General features: G+C 34.8%; 1 protein-coding gene across 25 annotated transcripts in view; it reads right to left on the reverse strand.

The window, feature by feature from the left end:
- Shot (dystonin-like protein short stop) overlaps positions 1–17,240 on the reverse strand; it is a 109,494-nt gene that overhangs the window by 53,273 nt on the left and 38,981 nt on the right. For 14 of the 25 annotated variants that reach the window (XM_072900355.1, XM_072900354.1, XM_072900356.1 and 11 more), the window contains 3 exons: positions 16,399–16,458; positions 14,715–14,804; positions 14,222–14,392 (listed from right to left, as the gene is read on the reverse strand). In XM_072900355.1, coding sequence (XP_072756456.1) covers positions 14,222–14,392; positions 14,715–14,804; positions 16,399–16,458 — 321 coding nt within the window. Of the gene's footprint in view, positions 1–1,384; positions 1,609–2,436; positions 2,674–3,192; positions 3,366–3,416; positions 3,749–14,221; positions 14,393–14,714; positions 14,805–16,398; positions 16,459–17,240 lie in introns of those variants that run through there. The other 11 variants (XM_072900357.1, XM_072900369.1, XM_072900368.1 and 8 more) reach the window with 4 other exon arrangements.

The following is a 17,240-nucleotide window of genomic DNA, read 5'->3' on the forward strand; positions in this document are numbered from 1 at the left end:
TATTTATATCTTAAACACATAATTCATTTGACTTGCCGACTGTTTGCGATATGAGAGCAAAACTATCAAAGAAAAAAAATGTTTAAAAAATTCCCCAGTCCAAAATAAAATGTACACAAGAATTTCCTGATTTCTCTCCAGGTACAAAAAGAAATCCCTGAGAATTCCAAGCAATAGATACCCTGATTTCTCGTATGTCGGTCACCGTAAATGAACACTGTCAACGAGTACATCGAAGATATCGGCTACCGTGTGTCTTCTAAACTTGATCCTGTTTGTCGCATGTTGGGTAACATCGAAAGCGGTTATCGACAAATAAGTAGAAACGGCATTTTCGCCGACTTTCGTTCTCAGCATGCAACCATCCCTACAATTAACGTCCCGTACGCGTCCGTCCAGCTTGAAGTGGAAAATAATATATATCTCTAGCGAGTGGTAATTTCGCAGAAGCGAAATAACGGATTAAGAGCAGAACGGTAATAGAGCTAACGCAGGAGCGAGTTGTGGTAAGCGTTCTAATCCTAATTAAGGCGACGCGTCCGTTACGACGAGAGAGAGTGTTCCTTTTGGGAGAGCGTTTAAGTCGAGTACTTTGGCGAGACGGCTTCTCTCTCTCCCATCTCTCCCTGAAAGATTTATGGAAACATCGTGCTCGCCTTACTTTCAGCTACGCTCACCAGATATAGATATTTGCTAAAGATACCTCCAACAATTAGATCGAAATTGTCAACTGTTTAATATTAACCTATTCCATTGAATATAATCTTTTTTGATTTAAGTGTATACAGTTATTTTTTTTTTTTTCAATAACACAAAAAAATGTTTCGGAAAAGTTACTTTGTTTAAAAATATTTATATAATAATTTAGATGAAATATTTAAATAATTTTTTTAATATTTTCCGCATGACAATTTTATTTGTTTAAATAGAATACCTAATTTATCTATTTTACTACAATGTTGTAATATTTTATGATAAACTCGATAATGTGTAATAGAGTGAAATTTTGAATAGTCGTTTATGAGATATTACACTTGTGTTGCCTAAACATTTTAAATAAAGATATTTTTTTTATTGGAAATATTTTCATCTTCTTCAACGCTTTAACGACTATTAAAAATCTCTTTATTACATATAATCGAATTTATCATAAAAAAACATATCTCACGAACCTCTAGTAAAATAGATATATTATAAAATCATCATAGGCAACATTAAAAAAAATACTTTAAAACAAGCATTTAAATCTTTTTAAGAAAAATAATTTATTCGAAACATTTTTTACAACTCTATATTATTGAAAAAAAAAAAAAAAAAATAACTAATACAACAAGTAGTACCGAAGAACCTCTCGACAATTTTTCCGCGCGACAAGATCGCTTACCCGGACAGTTTTCGGTTTCGTTGGAACGTGTCGAGTTATGGCCGTCGTCGACACGCTGGCTGCCTCTTTCAGATACTTCGGTTGAGCGTGTTTCGTCAAGTCCTCGGCAACGCTGCGCTCCTCGCCACGTGTCAGGGTCGTCGTTTTACGAACGATGCGAGTGACGATGCGTTTTGTGCCGTTCTCACCTCGTCTCGACGTTTTCGTCGACTCGATCGACGAACCTGCGAGCGAGCGAGCAAACGATCGAGAAACGGACCGTTGAACCGGTTGCAACGGTTTCGCGCTCGATCGAGCTTGGAAGAGGATTCGAGTGCTGACGATGCGCTAATTTTAAGCAACGCTGTTGGAAGATATCTACAAATGTGTCTACAACTCTACCTACTCGTAATTATCGTTTTCCGATTTCTTATGAGCCGAGCTCGCACGCAACATCCGTTTACAGGTGTTTATCTTGGCGTTACCGGTGAGAAAATATAGTCTCCATTTAACTTGGCAGAATACGGTAAAAACTGCAATTGAGTTTAGCTATAAGTGAACGTGCCTCTTTAAGTCACGATGATGTAACAGCTCATTACAGCTCTTTGAGAAAAGATCCCGCAGAAATATTGAAAGAAAACTATTACACGATTGTTATCGAAGCTATCGGCATGGCTGCAGTAAATTAAAATCGGAAGTGATTCCAACTCCATTGAGTCTCATAGATGACATTGCAGTATTTTTTCTTCTTCATTGCTCTATATATTTATATTATTATATTTAAATATATTTAATTGTATTTTCTCAGACGAGTAAGTAGTCTCAATTGTGTCTGTACACTATTCTATAATTTCTCATTGTTTCAGTTAAAGACCAATTAATTAAAGATAACTATCATTCTCAGAGAGGGATTACTTTTAAGCTAATTGCTAATTAGTACTCGCAAAATAGTCACGATTCTGTCGGCAAACGTCAAGGAATCAGAAACGTCAAGTCTCTCCTACAGCGTTCCTGTCAGCGCAACGTCAAACGTGAATCCTTTCCCCTGTTTCTCCACGATTTCGAAACGCTACCTAAGACCTCGGTCGACAATCGGCGCTTCGTGTGTATAGCTCGCAGATCGTCGGCGGAGCGGAATCCCGTTGGGCTGGGTGAAACGCCGTCACGATTGTCGTCTTCCCTCGTGCCTTGCACGAACAGTCTGCCTCCCTTGCTGAATCGATAGATGGACATTTTTTTCTGGATCGCACGCTCTTCCTGTACTCCTCAGACTCGAGAATCAGTCGCTCAAACCGCGACTCGTGCGCGAGCTACAATTGTTCATTTACATACATATGCGATACACAACACGCACCAGACTCTGCTCGCTGTGTGCTTGTATTTTCCTCGTGAATATAGTACACGTCGGTTCGCGTTTAATTAAATGAGACCGAGTGTGTTTGCCTTGCGCGATAGAATTACGTTCAAACATCGTATAATGACATTTAGCGTGATAATAACAAGTATCATTAACTCGTATATTTTCATCTTTTAAATTCTAAACAAACATATGATTTCCGACTTGTACGATATAACTGAGAATTGTTCAATATTATGTTTAGAATAAAAATCAAATAGCTATATTCCGATTCGAACATGCGACGAGAAGATTAAAGATTATATTATATTATATTTTGACGTTTGGAATTAATTGCCAGAACGAATCGAAGAATACGAGTTACAGTCGCTGCGATATAAAGAGAATTTTAAAAGACTCATCGACAATCCATTTGACAATCATAAAAATTTATCCACGATTAGTCGCGTACAACTTTTTAACTGCATCTCGCCAGTGATTCCGGCAGAGTTTAGTATCGCGTTAACTGTAGCTCATTCGCGCCGGCACGTTAACCGGGCACCGGGTGCCGTAAAGCGGAACCATGATGCCGGTTAGAGACAGCACAGCAGGCTGGTGCGAACGTATCAGCGTGTGAATGTTGTGACAATTTGTTTTCTCTCTCTCTCTCTCTCTCTCTCTCTCTCTCTCTCTCTCTCTCTCTTTAACAACACGGACCTGCGAAAGATGATCGGCGCGCACTCGATGTGGTCGTCATCATCATCGTTTCTTGCAAACCACCTAATCTCGCGAACTGACAACTGACTACGCACCAACTGACACGATCACGAACACTAACGAGGACGAAGGCAACAACTAGACGACAGCTATGACTACGACTACGACTGGCGATGATTGAAAATGATAGTTCGACCGACGATGGACGGAGCAAACTTCTATGCGCGACACGCCGGACGATCGCCGCGTAGCATCCGGCCGTCGTGGCGAGAGTAGGCCAACGAAATGCGCACAGGTGAGAGACGTTTCTCCCCCTCTCCTCTCTGGCACGTCTGCCCTCCCACCTTTTTGCCATCACCACCACCCACCCACCTGACGTTACCTCGCGCTTCGCCGCACCTCGTCGCGTGGTTTACCGTGCGATGCGTCCACCTCCCTGCCCCCTACTTATGTCACTGATTCAAAATAAGTTTCATGTTTACAATTATTGTTTTTTTTCTTTATTTTGGTTAAGTTACTTCAAGCTTGAAAAAACAACGTCTACTTCAAATTTCTAAAAAAATTCCCTGAAAATTATCTGAGCTTCTAAATTTCTTTGTCCAAAATTTCCAGGTAATTTTTTTTAGAAATTTTTGACAATTTTCTAAAATAAATGTTTTTTTATTGCGTGTATTTTCTTTTTCATTCATACGAAGAAAAAATAAAATGTCGTTTCAAGTCCTAGATTTGAAAATTTATTAAAAAAAACTAAACAGTTTTCGTAAGCCAAATAGTTTTCACTTGCATAATATTTTAACTTTTTATCATTAAAAATTACAATAAAAAATATGTATTGCATATTATATATTCTTAAGATACTGAAATATGAAATTTGTTGCATATTCTGTATTTTTAAGGCATTGAATATATAAACAGATGTATTTTTATATTTTAAACAGACATATGTACATAACATAATTCATAACTTGGTCAATCGATGAATTGCCTACAATATAAGAGCAAAATTATCAAGAGAATCGTTTTTTTTTTTTTTTTTTTTAATTCTTCGAATTCCAATAAAATTCCATGAGAATTTTTGATAATTATGAAATATCAAAAAATTCCTGATAATTTAGATTTTTCACTTTTTACCAGGGACACCTTGAAAAACCTTTTTTAGAATTTTACATCTTCTTCTACCATTTTCAGCCATTTTTGCGTAGTTATTTTTTTTTTTATTTAACTCGAAAGATATTTTTTAATAATATGTTATTTCCCTAAATTGTATTTTATCAACGAAAGAGAGATCATAGATTGCGCTATTAATGCGCTACATCGCTCCAATCACTTCTGTATCGCGCATGCGTCCTGGATCGATCGACTTCACGTGCACCGGAGTTTCTCGTATTACGATCGATGGACGCTTCCTCCTCCTCGGGTCGTCGGAACGTCATCGCCGCGCGTCCTTCCTACTTTTCCTTTTCTAGAGATTTCGCGTTCCACCGGCGTGCAAATACGCGCCCGAGTACATGTATGCATGTATGTATATACATATCTTTCCGCGACCCACGACATTCCGTTCAAGGTCTCGAACGGTACCGTGCATAATTCACGCGTGAGCGGAGGCGTTGGTTATCGTGATATCAAGGTCGAGCCACGATCGGGAACGCGACCTTGATAAAGACCGAGATTCCTTGGCGACAGGCCTAAAAAGGAAGCGGAGCGAGCACGATCCTTGTGTCTTTATGACATCACCAAAACGAGCCCGAGTTTCGGTAGACGTCTGATAAGAAGCGCTACGTGATAAGTACACAGTGGTGATAACGATAAAAGTATGAAAATAAAAGAGCCGTGAGAAACCACGCGAGATCGCAGATATATTTTTTTGCAAATATAATAGGAAACAATTATTTTGCGATATTATATTATGTGTATGTATGTATGTATGTATGTATGTATGTAATTATATATAATAATTATTACATCATATTGTAACTCTGTAGATTAAAAAAGTGTGGGTTTTACGTTTTTTTAATTAAAAAAAAGACAAATAATCCAGATAAATATTTCAGAGATAAAGATGTTTACAGACGCGCGAGGCTTAGGATTCGTAATAAAATAACAAGTCGCAAAAAAACGTATTATTATGGATAATTATTCGATAGAGAACATGTAGATACTTTAGATATTCTATGCGGAAACTTGAGATATGTTCCTAGAATATGCAAATGTCATTTGCATCAGCTGATACGTGGGATTTCTAACGAGCAAACAATCTCGTCGTTTTTGGAATGGCGTGGGTCCTTGTTTTGAGCCGCGCATTCCAAACGGATTGTGTTTAGACATGTAACGAGCAAGGTCTTCTCATGTTAATAAGTTGTTTGACAAATTAAAATACGTCACGTAACACAGATCATAAATTGGCATCGATACGCTTCCAATTCTCATGGACCAAACGCGGTAATGTCGATCCGAATGAGATAATTACAAAGCGTGATCCTTCTTTTTTTCGAGATAATAAGATAATGAAAAATCGTGAAAAATTGTTAGCAGTAAAAAAGAAAAAAAAGTCTTCCTCGATAATTGCTTCTTGTTAATTTTCCTCATCAATAGCATTTTTATCGTAACAGTGGAAAAAAAATTTGAAATCTACGATCCAATTTTGCATCGGCAATTATTCGTTTCAATCTCGGAGACAAATTACGATGGAGGTCGCAATCGTCATGTCGTTTTCTTCAGGTATATCGTAGAATCTCTGGATATCGAGCACGACAGGAAGGAAAAGCGACCCACTTGTGCCGTTTTTTATTCTTTTCCTGTCCTGAGGAGTACGTCCTATAACTACCGACCAAGATACGCGACAAATGTGCACGTAAATTGCTTGTAATAAGCAAAATTTATACCGCGTGAAAAGTATGTTTCCAGAGAAAGAGAAAAAAATATCTATATCTTTAGATATTTCATTAACATTAGATTAATTCGACTACTCAACTACAGAATAATTAGAAACAAATGCAGAAGCGAGAATCAAAATTCTCAGACGCTGATGTACGTACACGCGTCGATTCCGACCGATACGACATACAATCGAGCTTTCATTGCAAATTTATACGCGTGCCAGCACTTAGAGAAACGGGTCGATGGCCCCTGATGGGTCTTCGGAAAAGAAAAAGGATTCGAGAAAAAAAATAAACAAGATAACTTGGTGAAAAAAAAGTCATGCTGTCAAGATTATAATTGATTAAAAATTATTCTCCTGTAATCCATTATATATTCTTGATAAAGTTGATACCTTTTGACGTATCAATTTTAATCCAGAATATATAAAGTTTTTCTCTCCACAATAGAATATAAATATAAATTTTTGACAGAGAGATAATTATAATACATTTTTTCACAAAATTATCAAGTGTTTGGCCACATCGAATCCTTGCATCAGCTGCAGTACAAATATTATAATTGAGGGGCTTTATGCTAATTACACGCGAAGATCACAGACGGATATGAAGTCATCGCACCCGAGGCCGCTTGATTCGTTCCGTCGTGGCTTCTGCCGTGTTGGGTACGCTAATTCGTTGCCTTTGATGCAGAGATAGAATATAATTCAGCCGCTGTAAATCTGCACGTATCGTGTACGTATACCACGACTTTTACACAGTATATCTCTTTTATACAATAGTTAAGAAAGTGACAACGAACGAATACAATGAGCAATTTCTCTCCAACAATAATGACATTGGGAAAAGCTTATAAATAAGCAAACAAGGTATTTAAATTTAAATAAAGCTATTGTGCGTGTACACGCGATCGGAATATGTAATGTCAATACGAATAGTCCACGCATGACTGAAAATCTAAAACGTCAACATTAAATCTCCGCGATATAAGAGTGTCAGTTTCAACTTTCGCTCTCATTCGTTCATTAAGATAAGAGTAGTGTAAATTAAAGATTATACCAATTGGCGTGAGCTCCGGCAATCGATAAGTCAAAAGGTTTGAATACCTATTCAATTATCGCGTCTGTGTGAATGTCGACTCTTTGAAAATCAATGGCAACGATCCCAGACGAGAAGCCTTTCCTCGCCTTTCCTCGCCTTTCCTTGTCGAGCGAAGAGAGTGAAACTCTGTAACCAGCACGCATCAAAACCCGTACTTACAGACCCTGAATGGTTTCGCACACAGGTGAATGATGTCATTCGTAATAGCGTCATCATCGAAACACTCGGCACGTCCAAAGACGCTATTTAAGAGAACGCTATGAAATGACTGTTTAAAGAACTTTCTCGCAAATATTTTTTTTCTTGAAAAAAATTTGACAGGTCTAAAATTTTTTATCAGATAATTATTATATAAACAGGAAGTATAATTCCAGGGCTAAATTCTTAATATTGTATTTCTCGTTTTCAAACAGAAGAAAACAATGTTGAAAATATTTCGCAAGCGCGTAAAAGATAAAATTTTCAGGAAAAGACACGGTGAAGAAAAAAATCTGCATCTAATAGCAAAATTACGTTTATCGAAAATGACGGACGGATTTCCCGTAGATTTCCCGAGGCGACGGATAAATTGCACGATCGATTAACGAAGACCTTCAACTGCATCTACCCTGCGGAGTTTAATATTGCGTCTCGATGTTTTTTAAACGATCGTTTTATCGCCGATTCCGCCCACGCAATTTTAATGCCGAGCAAAACATCGCGCTTATACATGCTTACACCCTTGCGTACAACCAGCAGCGCGTAAACGTGCGATCGAAATTATCGCGACTCTCTTTCAAATAAATTAAATGGGCCGAGTTTTCCTCATTAAAAAAACCTTGAATAGCTCGATTCAGTCATAAAGTATACATATATATAATTCCATTCACAGCGAATCATGTTGCTACGCAGATCGGAGGTCACAACTTAGACGAGCATGTGAAAATTAGCAAGGTGAGTCGTTAATATTCACGTTATAAATTCTATCTTCAAGATCTATGATAAAAAAGACATTGGCACGGGGCCAGGGAGTAAAACCGTCGGCATAATAAATCCTGATTTCATTTTAACTGCAGAAATACTTTGCAACATCGGTTAGCAAATAATGCTAGTCACGTTATACATTGCGCGCGTGTACTTTATCAGAAAAAAGATATTTATTATCTTATTTAGCAGCAAAGAAATAATTCTAAGCAGAATTGATAGTCTGTACTATTAAAAATTGATAGCTTTTAGGATTTTTTTTTAAAGGAAATTAGAAATTAATTTTTTTGCGTTTACATATATTTTTGATTGCATTTGATGTTTAAAAGATTTATTTTCGAGATAATAAATCTAATTTTAGCATTTTAAAAATTAATATTTAATATTCAAAATTCTGACTTTCAAAAGCTAAAAAAATTTGAATATCCAATTTTAAAACAAAAAATCAATTTTTTAATATTCTTCAGATAAAATTTCTAAAAATCATTAATTTTTTTTCATATTGTTAGAGTAGAGTCTGGGACTTTAAAATAAATCCTTCAACTTCGAATATGCATATTAAAAGGGAAAATGTATATTTTAATAATTTGTGAACTCTGAATAAAATAGAGATAATAAAGTAATCTAAATAATAATTTAAGTTCGTACGTACATATAAACGAGATTTTCTTCCTTCGTGAATGAATCTGTATAGGACTTGAGCGTGGGCATTCAGGTGGGAACCAAGTGGAAAACCTCGAGAGCTCATTCATTTCGTTGTAATTCAGATGTAACTACCTGTACGAGCCATCTGTGTTTAACAAAGCGATAGTCTTGGCAAGTATCGTCGGTAAAGCAGAAAATAACGCATAGTTGCATATGCTATTGTGTAACCACTTTGGTTCCCAAACATCGTCTATACGCGCCCAGGATGATGATCATTTAGGGGATGTAAATGATCGACTTACCTTGCGTCGCCATCTCTGCGGCGCAAAAGAAAAGAAAATTCACTATTAGAAGGGTGAATTTCTTACGGCGTTAAGATTAAGTATAAAACTACATTTAACAATTCATTATACATAATCGGCTCTGCATGGTTTTATTTACCCTAATAATATCGAGAGCAAGACAAAATAAAAGATTGCCTTGTTTATACAATGTATTCTCTCACAATGTATTTTTCAATATTAAAAATTTTTTCTACGCTTATACGAAGCATTCTGACTGATTGTAAGAAAGAAATACATAAATATATCAGTAAGAATATATATACATTTCTTATAAATATATATATATTTCTTTTGATTAATATCAATAATAAATATATATTAAATAAAAGAAAATATATATATTACAGATAAAATACAAATAATTACAAGATCTCACTGTATATAAAATTTTAAGAATCAAACTCTTCTTTTCAATTATATAACACTAACTACATGGAGTGAGGGAGATGAGTAAAACGTGAAAGAAAGAAAAAAAAAAGATAAAGAAACAAAGATCATTTCTTAGATTTCAAATTTATATCTGGAATTTCTCTAATATATAATTTTTTCCTGCACTGCAATTCTGCAGGCACCATCAGAGAAGGGCAAACAGTCGTCTTTATATGTTCGCGTAACTCGGTTACTCAGTTCGCGCCTTCGCTCGACTTTTTGCGGCTCTTTTAGAAAGAAACGCGGATGATCCTTCTCGCCAGCATAAATGCATACCCGATGCAATGCCTTCTGTATTTATCGCGAACTGCACACACGGTAGCGCGATTCACCATCAAAAGAAATATTCATGAGCGAGTACAAGATGCCGTGTCGAGACTTGCACGAGCGTTTCGAGATTCACCGATATCGGACGTGCCAAGAAACCAATCGACATTAACGTCTTTATTCATCATGAGTGATCGTCTCGGTAGCGATTTAAACAAAAAAAAATTAAGTCGATTGAGAGCGACCGAGAGTTTAAATATTTTCGAACTTAAAATGACGATAAACAATTTTTGGATTTAAATTAATCATGATGTTCCTAAGAGCCCAGTCTACTATAGCAATATGAAAAATTGATGATTTAAAAAATTTTTTTTGTAAAAACATAAATTGTTTTTAAAAAATTTTTAATAAAATCTTTATTATCTTTAAATGTCTAATAAAAGTTTTATTAGAAATTTTGTTTTCTTTGGGATTTTACATCTTTTGATATTAAATAGTACGTCAGTATTTTTAAATCTTGGATATTTAGTTTTTTTATTCGATATAAGCCTCTGTGTGGAATATTAAAAAATGTATAATTTGACAGTGTAACATGCTACTTTTCGTGTAATTGTCTGAAATAAAAATTTATTTTCATCAGAAAAAATTAAAAAATAACAAAGCAGCGTCATTTTAAAATTAGATATTTTAATTTTGCTGAAATTTTTTCATTTCTTAAAAATCAAAGAAAAATATTAAATAAATATTAACTTTTTAAAATAAAACAATATTAAATAAATATTAATTTTTTAAATTCTAATTAGGCTTACTATTTTAAAATATCGTGAGTTTTTTCATTTCAAACAATTACACGAACAGCATGTTTATTTTTTTGAACATGCTGCGCACAGAGGTTCGTATTGAACAAAAAAGTTAAATATCCAAGATTCCAAGAAAAGTATTAATGTGCTGTTTAAACATCAATAAAAACATGTGTAAAATGCTAAGAAGACTAACTTCTAATTTTCTTTAAAAAAAATTCCTACAAATCATCAATTTTTTATACTACTAGAATAATAACTAATAAATTAATGTACACTAAGACAAAGGATCAACTATAACTGCGTAATAAAAAATTTGTATTTTTATAATTAATATTATGATTACAATGTTAACAACAATAACTTAAAGCAATACAAGAATAACTTTAAATATGTATAATTGCCGCGAAAAATATAGCTCTATAATTTATAATAACCATCACTATTTTTTTTTCTTTGACAGCATAAATATATATATATTGCAATGTATTAAAATAAATTTGTTTTCCTATAGATAAGAATAACTTTAAATATGTATAATTGCCGCCAAAAATATAGCTCTATGATTTATGATAACCATCACTATTTTTTTTTCTTTGACAGCATAAATATATATATTGCAATGTATTAAAATAAATTTGTTCTCCTATAGATTAAATGTATTTCATACTGTGCGTCGCGGCGATTCGGCCGAGCGCGACTACTCTCGACCGCCGCGCCGCGCCGGTTCGGCACAAGACGAGTAGCCGTCCTCGCTTTCGCTTTTCTTTGGCACAATGCACGTGATTCCGCACGAGCTATATACGTCCGTTTTACCGGCACCTACCACAACGTTACATCGAAAGATACGGGCAATCTAAAAATAGCGTGGGACACAACCGGCGAGATCTGTACGCGTGACGTTTGATTAGAGTGCATCGAGTCGCGTCGCTTAAACATCGCCCTCCTTGTATTACCCAGTCCACTGACACGTTCATCATTAATGGAATTTGATTTTTGGACGTTTCAAGCTCCCACAAGTCCCATTTAAAAAATGGAAAATGAGACGAAACCTCTCTTATGAGGGAGAGATTGTACAGGAAAAGCGGAAGTTTTACGCACATAATATATAAATAACACGTTGTTAAAAGTGAGAAAGAGAGAGGTAGTCAGAGTTCATCGACATGCTAATGGTCAACCTGTCAAGTTTTATGACACAGGCCACTGGCCGGTGAGATATGAAGTGCAACGGACCGAAGAGACGTTTGCGCGCGCGTAAAACGCATCGGGATGAATCTTGCCTTTTCGTTGGAGTAGCATTTATCTATGCGCGTCTCGCCACGATGACACAAATTAGAGACAGAGAATCGGAGAACGAGCAGGAAGAGAATTCTACGCGAATAAACCGATGACGAAAATACCAATAATTAATTCTATGAATTATATTCCACGGTTTCGCGAAACAGGAAAATGCATCGCGATAAAAATTCCCTTTGATGAATGTAAAAGCACTTGCTTTTACATTCATCAAAGGCTTCACGGTAACTCTAATATCAATAAAAACTTGCACTTTTGAAGTGTCAGGGTGTATATTCAAATCTTGTAAAAAAATTCCCTGATCTTCCAGGTGTTTTTGTTCAAAATTCCAGGTAAAGGGAATATTTTAAAGATTTTCTGATGCAATTTCTCTCTCTCTCTCTCTCTCTCTTAAAATAAATTCTTTCTTTTTTATCCTACGCATTTTCTAATATTTTTCAATCATACAAAGCCACTTAAGTTTCAAGTACTAGATTTGCAAATGCATTGAAAAAAAACGGAATATATTATAGCTTTCGTTAAAATAAAAATTTTTAATTTTTATAACATTTTCATTTTTTATCACTAAAATTAAAAATGAAAGAATACGTACAGCATACTTACAATATTTTATTAAAACATTTAATATATACCAAAAAGTTTAAACACATAATTCAGAAGAGCAAAATTATCAGAGAATTTTTTTAATTTCCTGAGAATTCCAGATTTTCTATATTTTTACAGAGAATAGATGTCCTGAGTATATCTGAAATTGTAGTTTAATCGTATCGCGAATTACGGGACAAATAAATGATCGAATCGATAAAAATCAATCAAGGAAAAAGCTCGCGTATTCGTGACAAACTTTGTTGCTCGTTTATTCCGCGGAAAGTGTCCGAACAGTCATTTCCAATACGACGAAAGTGTTACCGCACCTAGTTAAAACCACCGTATTCCGTTAGTCCAACGGTACACGCACATGCGAGTACGCAAATGCAAAATACTTGCGACATTACGCCAGCCATTTCGCGACAACGACTATCTCACTGCAGCATGTTTTATGATGCAGAGGTCTATGATAAATATTCGACATTATATTTCCGCGCAAGCGTTAACATCGCGACTACTTGGAATATAATATATAGGCTGTCTCGCAAGTATATTATTGCCCGAAAAAATTATCGAGAAATCTCAACTTTTTCCAAATCAAAATTGGATTCAACGTGTCTAATAATTTGTACGATATGTAAAAATTTCCCTATTTCAGATTCCTGTTTAAAAGTGAGATAGATTCATGTCTAGATAGTGATTATGAAAAAGTGTTACGTCCTGTTGGACACTCTGTATGCATTTCACTTTCTATCGAATTTCACGGCCGACTGGACGCATCATATATAGTCCAATGGACATTGCAGTAAATTGCGATGGGCGGTTTCCATCATGCTGACATAGCAGCCGCTTCATTTGCATTATACAAGCTCCGCTCTAGATACTAGAGACGGGAGATAAACTAAGAAGAATAATGATTATTTTAACATCAAGGCATTAAAATAATATATTTCATAAATAATTATTAAACACATTAATAATGGGATAAATTCTTTTGGCAAAAATTGGATTTTAAACTTAAAAGAATTCAAAATACTTGGATTCTTTGTTTAATACCATATATTGTGTAGAAAAAGATCCTTTCTAATAAAATTTAAATTTATATATAATATAAAAAATTAAAAGGATGTAACAAATATGAACATGATATGGTTCTCTATTCAATTTTCGTGAAAGATGGTCGATTAAAAGATTAGAAATTAGAAAGGAGATTCCAGGATATTCCCCTGAATATCAAATAAATATAAAACAGTGTACGCTTGTATGAGCGCACGTAAAAATTTACGATGCCGCGATACTCGCACGCTACTGGCAAATTCAACATAAACGTCCGAGATGCCGTTGTCTCGAGACGCATGGTCGATTCGAAAGGCGGACCACGCGTTAGCTTAGAATATATGTATATCGTTACCGCGACCGTTAAACTCGGTGGGACGCACTTGTCCATATATATTATCGTCATGTGTCTGTTAACTAAAATAAACTACAACACTTACCTGGAAGTGTAGAATGATGGTCCATATCAGGCCCAGGGTGAGCTTCGGATTACCGTCCACGATATCTTCCGCTCGGATGTTCACGAGTTTGATCTTTTTGTACCGTAGAAAATCCAGGGCCATTTGCACATTTTGCAACATGTGGAAACGCATTCGACCTCTCTCCCGCGGCTGGAAGAAAAACACGATCGGATCGTCATTAATTAACTTCTATCTAGGACAATTATCGTTTGCTTGATCCAATTGTCGTTTAGAACTCGACTCAATTATAGAGAATTCAACGTACTTTTATACTTCTCAATATCAAAGAGACGTGTATTTATAAAACACAAATTCGTAATGAAATTTAATAATAAATTAAATTAATCTTTGAAATGAAAAAAAATGTCACTTTAAATTCATATATTTTAAAAATATCCATTTTTTTTTAATAATAAAATTTAAATTTAGAACAAATTATTTCAAAAGCTTTACGAGAAACTTATATACTTACAAGATGCTCGCCAGACAGCACTTCCAACAGGGAGATGAGGTTGTGACCGTCGCGTAGATCCTCGAATAGGTCGCCGACATGTCTGCTTGCCTGCAACAAATTCCAAAGTTCCAAGTTAATCACCGTTTATAAATCGAATAATACATCTAGTGAGAAGAAAAAAAAATATATATACGACTGACACAGAGAAGGAAAACCGGAAAGCTAAATGGGAGAACGCATAAGGGTATATGGAATTTACTGGCAATACGTAGGTTCACCAAAGCGGTTACTATAAGAAGAAAATGAAAAAAAAAAATTGCAGGAATGTTGAGAGTTGCATGTTATATGTAAAATGCAAATAATGAAAGCGTGACTATGAGTCGAATGTGTACAAGTATCATCAGACAACGAATCATAGTCCTATTCGCGCATGACGTAAGACATATAACGTTGACAGACAAATATCTGAAATCTTACGCAATTACGACATCGCAAATCATGTTACAATAAAATGTGCCATATAAAAGCAACATATAATTAAGATCTCAATTTACTCCAGAACAGTATAAAAAATATTGATAATTTTTACGAATTTTATCTTAAAAGATATTAGATATTGATCTCTTGTCATTTTCACACGTGTTTTTATTGATGTTAAACAGTACGTCATTTTTAAATTATGGACACTTAATTTTTTTTTTCAATACAAACCGCATACGTGTTAAAAATGACGTTCTATCCCTCGTGTAATTGTCTGAAATGAAGAAATTTAGTCTTATTTTATTCCGTAGGATATTTTTAGAATACTAAATCTAATTAGAATTTAAAAAATTAATATTTAACATTTTCTGACTTTTAAAAAAAATTTTATGCAAATATATAATAATATATTAATTCAATAATAATTCAAATAATTTTAAAATGACACTACTTTGTTACTTTTCAATTTTTTCTAATAAAATTAGGTTCAGTATTGCAAAAAAATCTTAGAGAATAAAACTAAACCAATTTTTTTCATTTCAGACAGTTAGACGAGGAGTAACATGTCACATTGTCGAACCATGTGTTTTTTAACACGTTATGCACGGTGGTTCTTATTAAACAAAAAAAAAGCTAAATATCCAAGGCTTAAAAGAGTATTATTTAAACATTAATAAAAACATGTAAAGCCAACAAAAGATCAATATCTAATATTTTCCCCCTCTCCCCAAAAAAAAAAAAATTCCTGAAAATCATCAATTTTTCATATTGCTAGAATAAACTGAGCCTTCAAAGATGAAAGTAGTAAAATTATCGAAATGTCTGAAATCAGTGTTTCCTGATTTCAAGCAATCGAATTGCGATTACGCGCAAAAGTACGCATGCAGATCTACAGACCGGTTTTGAAAATACACATTAAACTCGACGCATTCGCTACCATATCGGTCGACCAATGATCAACTCCAACGGTTGCAAAGTGAGTACGTCATCTCTCGTGCAGGTGTTAGTCAGATGGTAGCGCGTTAATAACACGAAAGAACTGAAGCGTCTTGTTGCAAGGAGGGATCAAAAGCGCGATATTTCGCACTTTGCGCATTTTACATAATTTCTTAATTCGCAATATCGTAGCTTACACGAAAGCGGGATCTACCATGTAAACCCAACGATAAATCATGCATGCGTGTATCATGGTCGAGATAGTGAACGAAAATTATAAACTTACGGTGGGGGAACAGCATGGTTGGTTGTTCACAAGGACGCACACGTGTAGACACGTGTAAGTCTGAAAAAGATAGCGATGAGAACCGTCACCGTAGGTTAGTAAAGAGAGCTCGCGCGCGAGTAGGAGCGAATAATGATCTAATAGAATTCGAATTACATTGATAATTTTTAGCAATCTCTCTCAAGCAAAAACGTTCAATGTTTAAAAGAATATGCTCTTTTCCTATTAAAAGTTTCATTATTTCTGTCCAAATCAATCACGGGAATACTTCTGGTCAACATTATATTCGTTGTACAATCGAAATATTTTAATCTGAAAATATTGCCAAATAAAATCACATAATATAATTGAATTTTATTAAAGAATTTTTTTAGATATTTTATCATTTCATACGTGGATTTCCGCTCCTACACGCATGAATGTGCGTCGAGTGTTTTGTACAAGTGAGTAAATGTTAAGCGATTGACAGAATAGCACGTGACCCGTCTTATGAGTAAGTGAAGCTGTAGATTTCAGAGACAATTTCTTTAGTTGAAACTGTTTTCAAACTATCAAGAATTATAAAACCTTGTGAATTTTTTGTGAAAAAAATAAATAAATAAAAAGTTAAAATTCTTAATGTTTTCTAAATTTTTACGAAATGATGTACGCCAGCTGCACGCACATCAGTCTTCTACCTATATATAAATTTCGTAACCGTGACTAATTGCAATAACTCATGTCCACACATCTCGAAACATGATTTCGACGCGTTCCAGTTTTACGACATTGTGATATTCGTTCCTTTATATCGCGATTGTGAAGAAGATTAATCGGCGTTTTATCATATATCGATGATTATA

This window comes from Anoplolepis gracilipes, chromosome 10 (assembly GCF_047496725.1).
Source record: "Anoplolepis gracilipes chromosome 10, ASM4749672v1, whole genome shotgun sequence".
NCBI classification, from domain to species: Eukaryota; Metazoa; Arthropoda; class Insecta; order Hymenoptera; family Formicidae; genus Anoplolepis; species Anoplolepis gracilipes.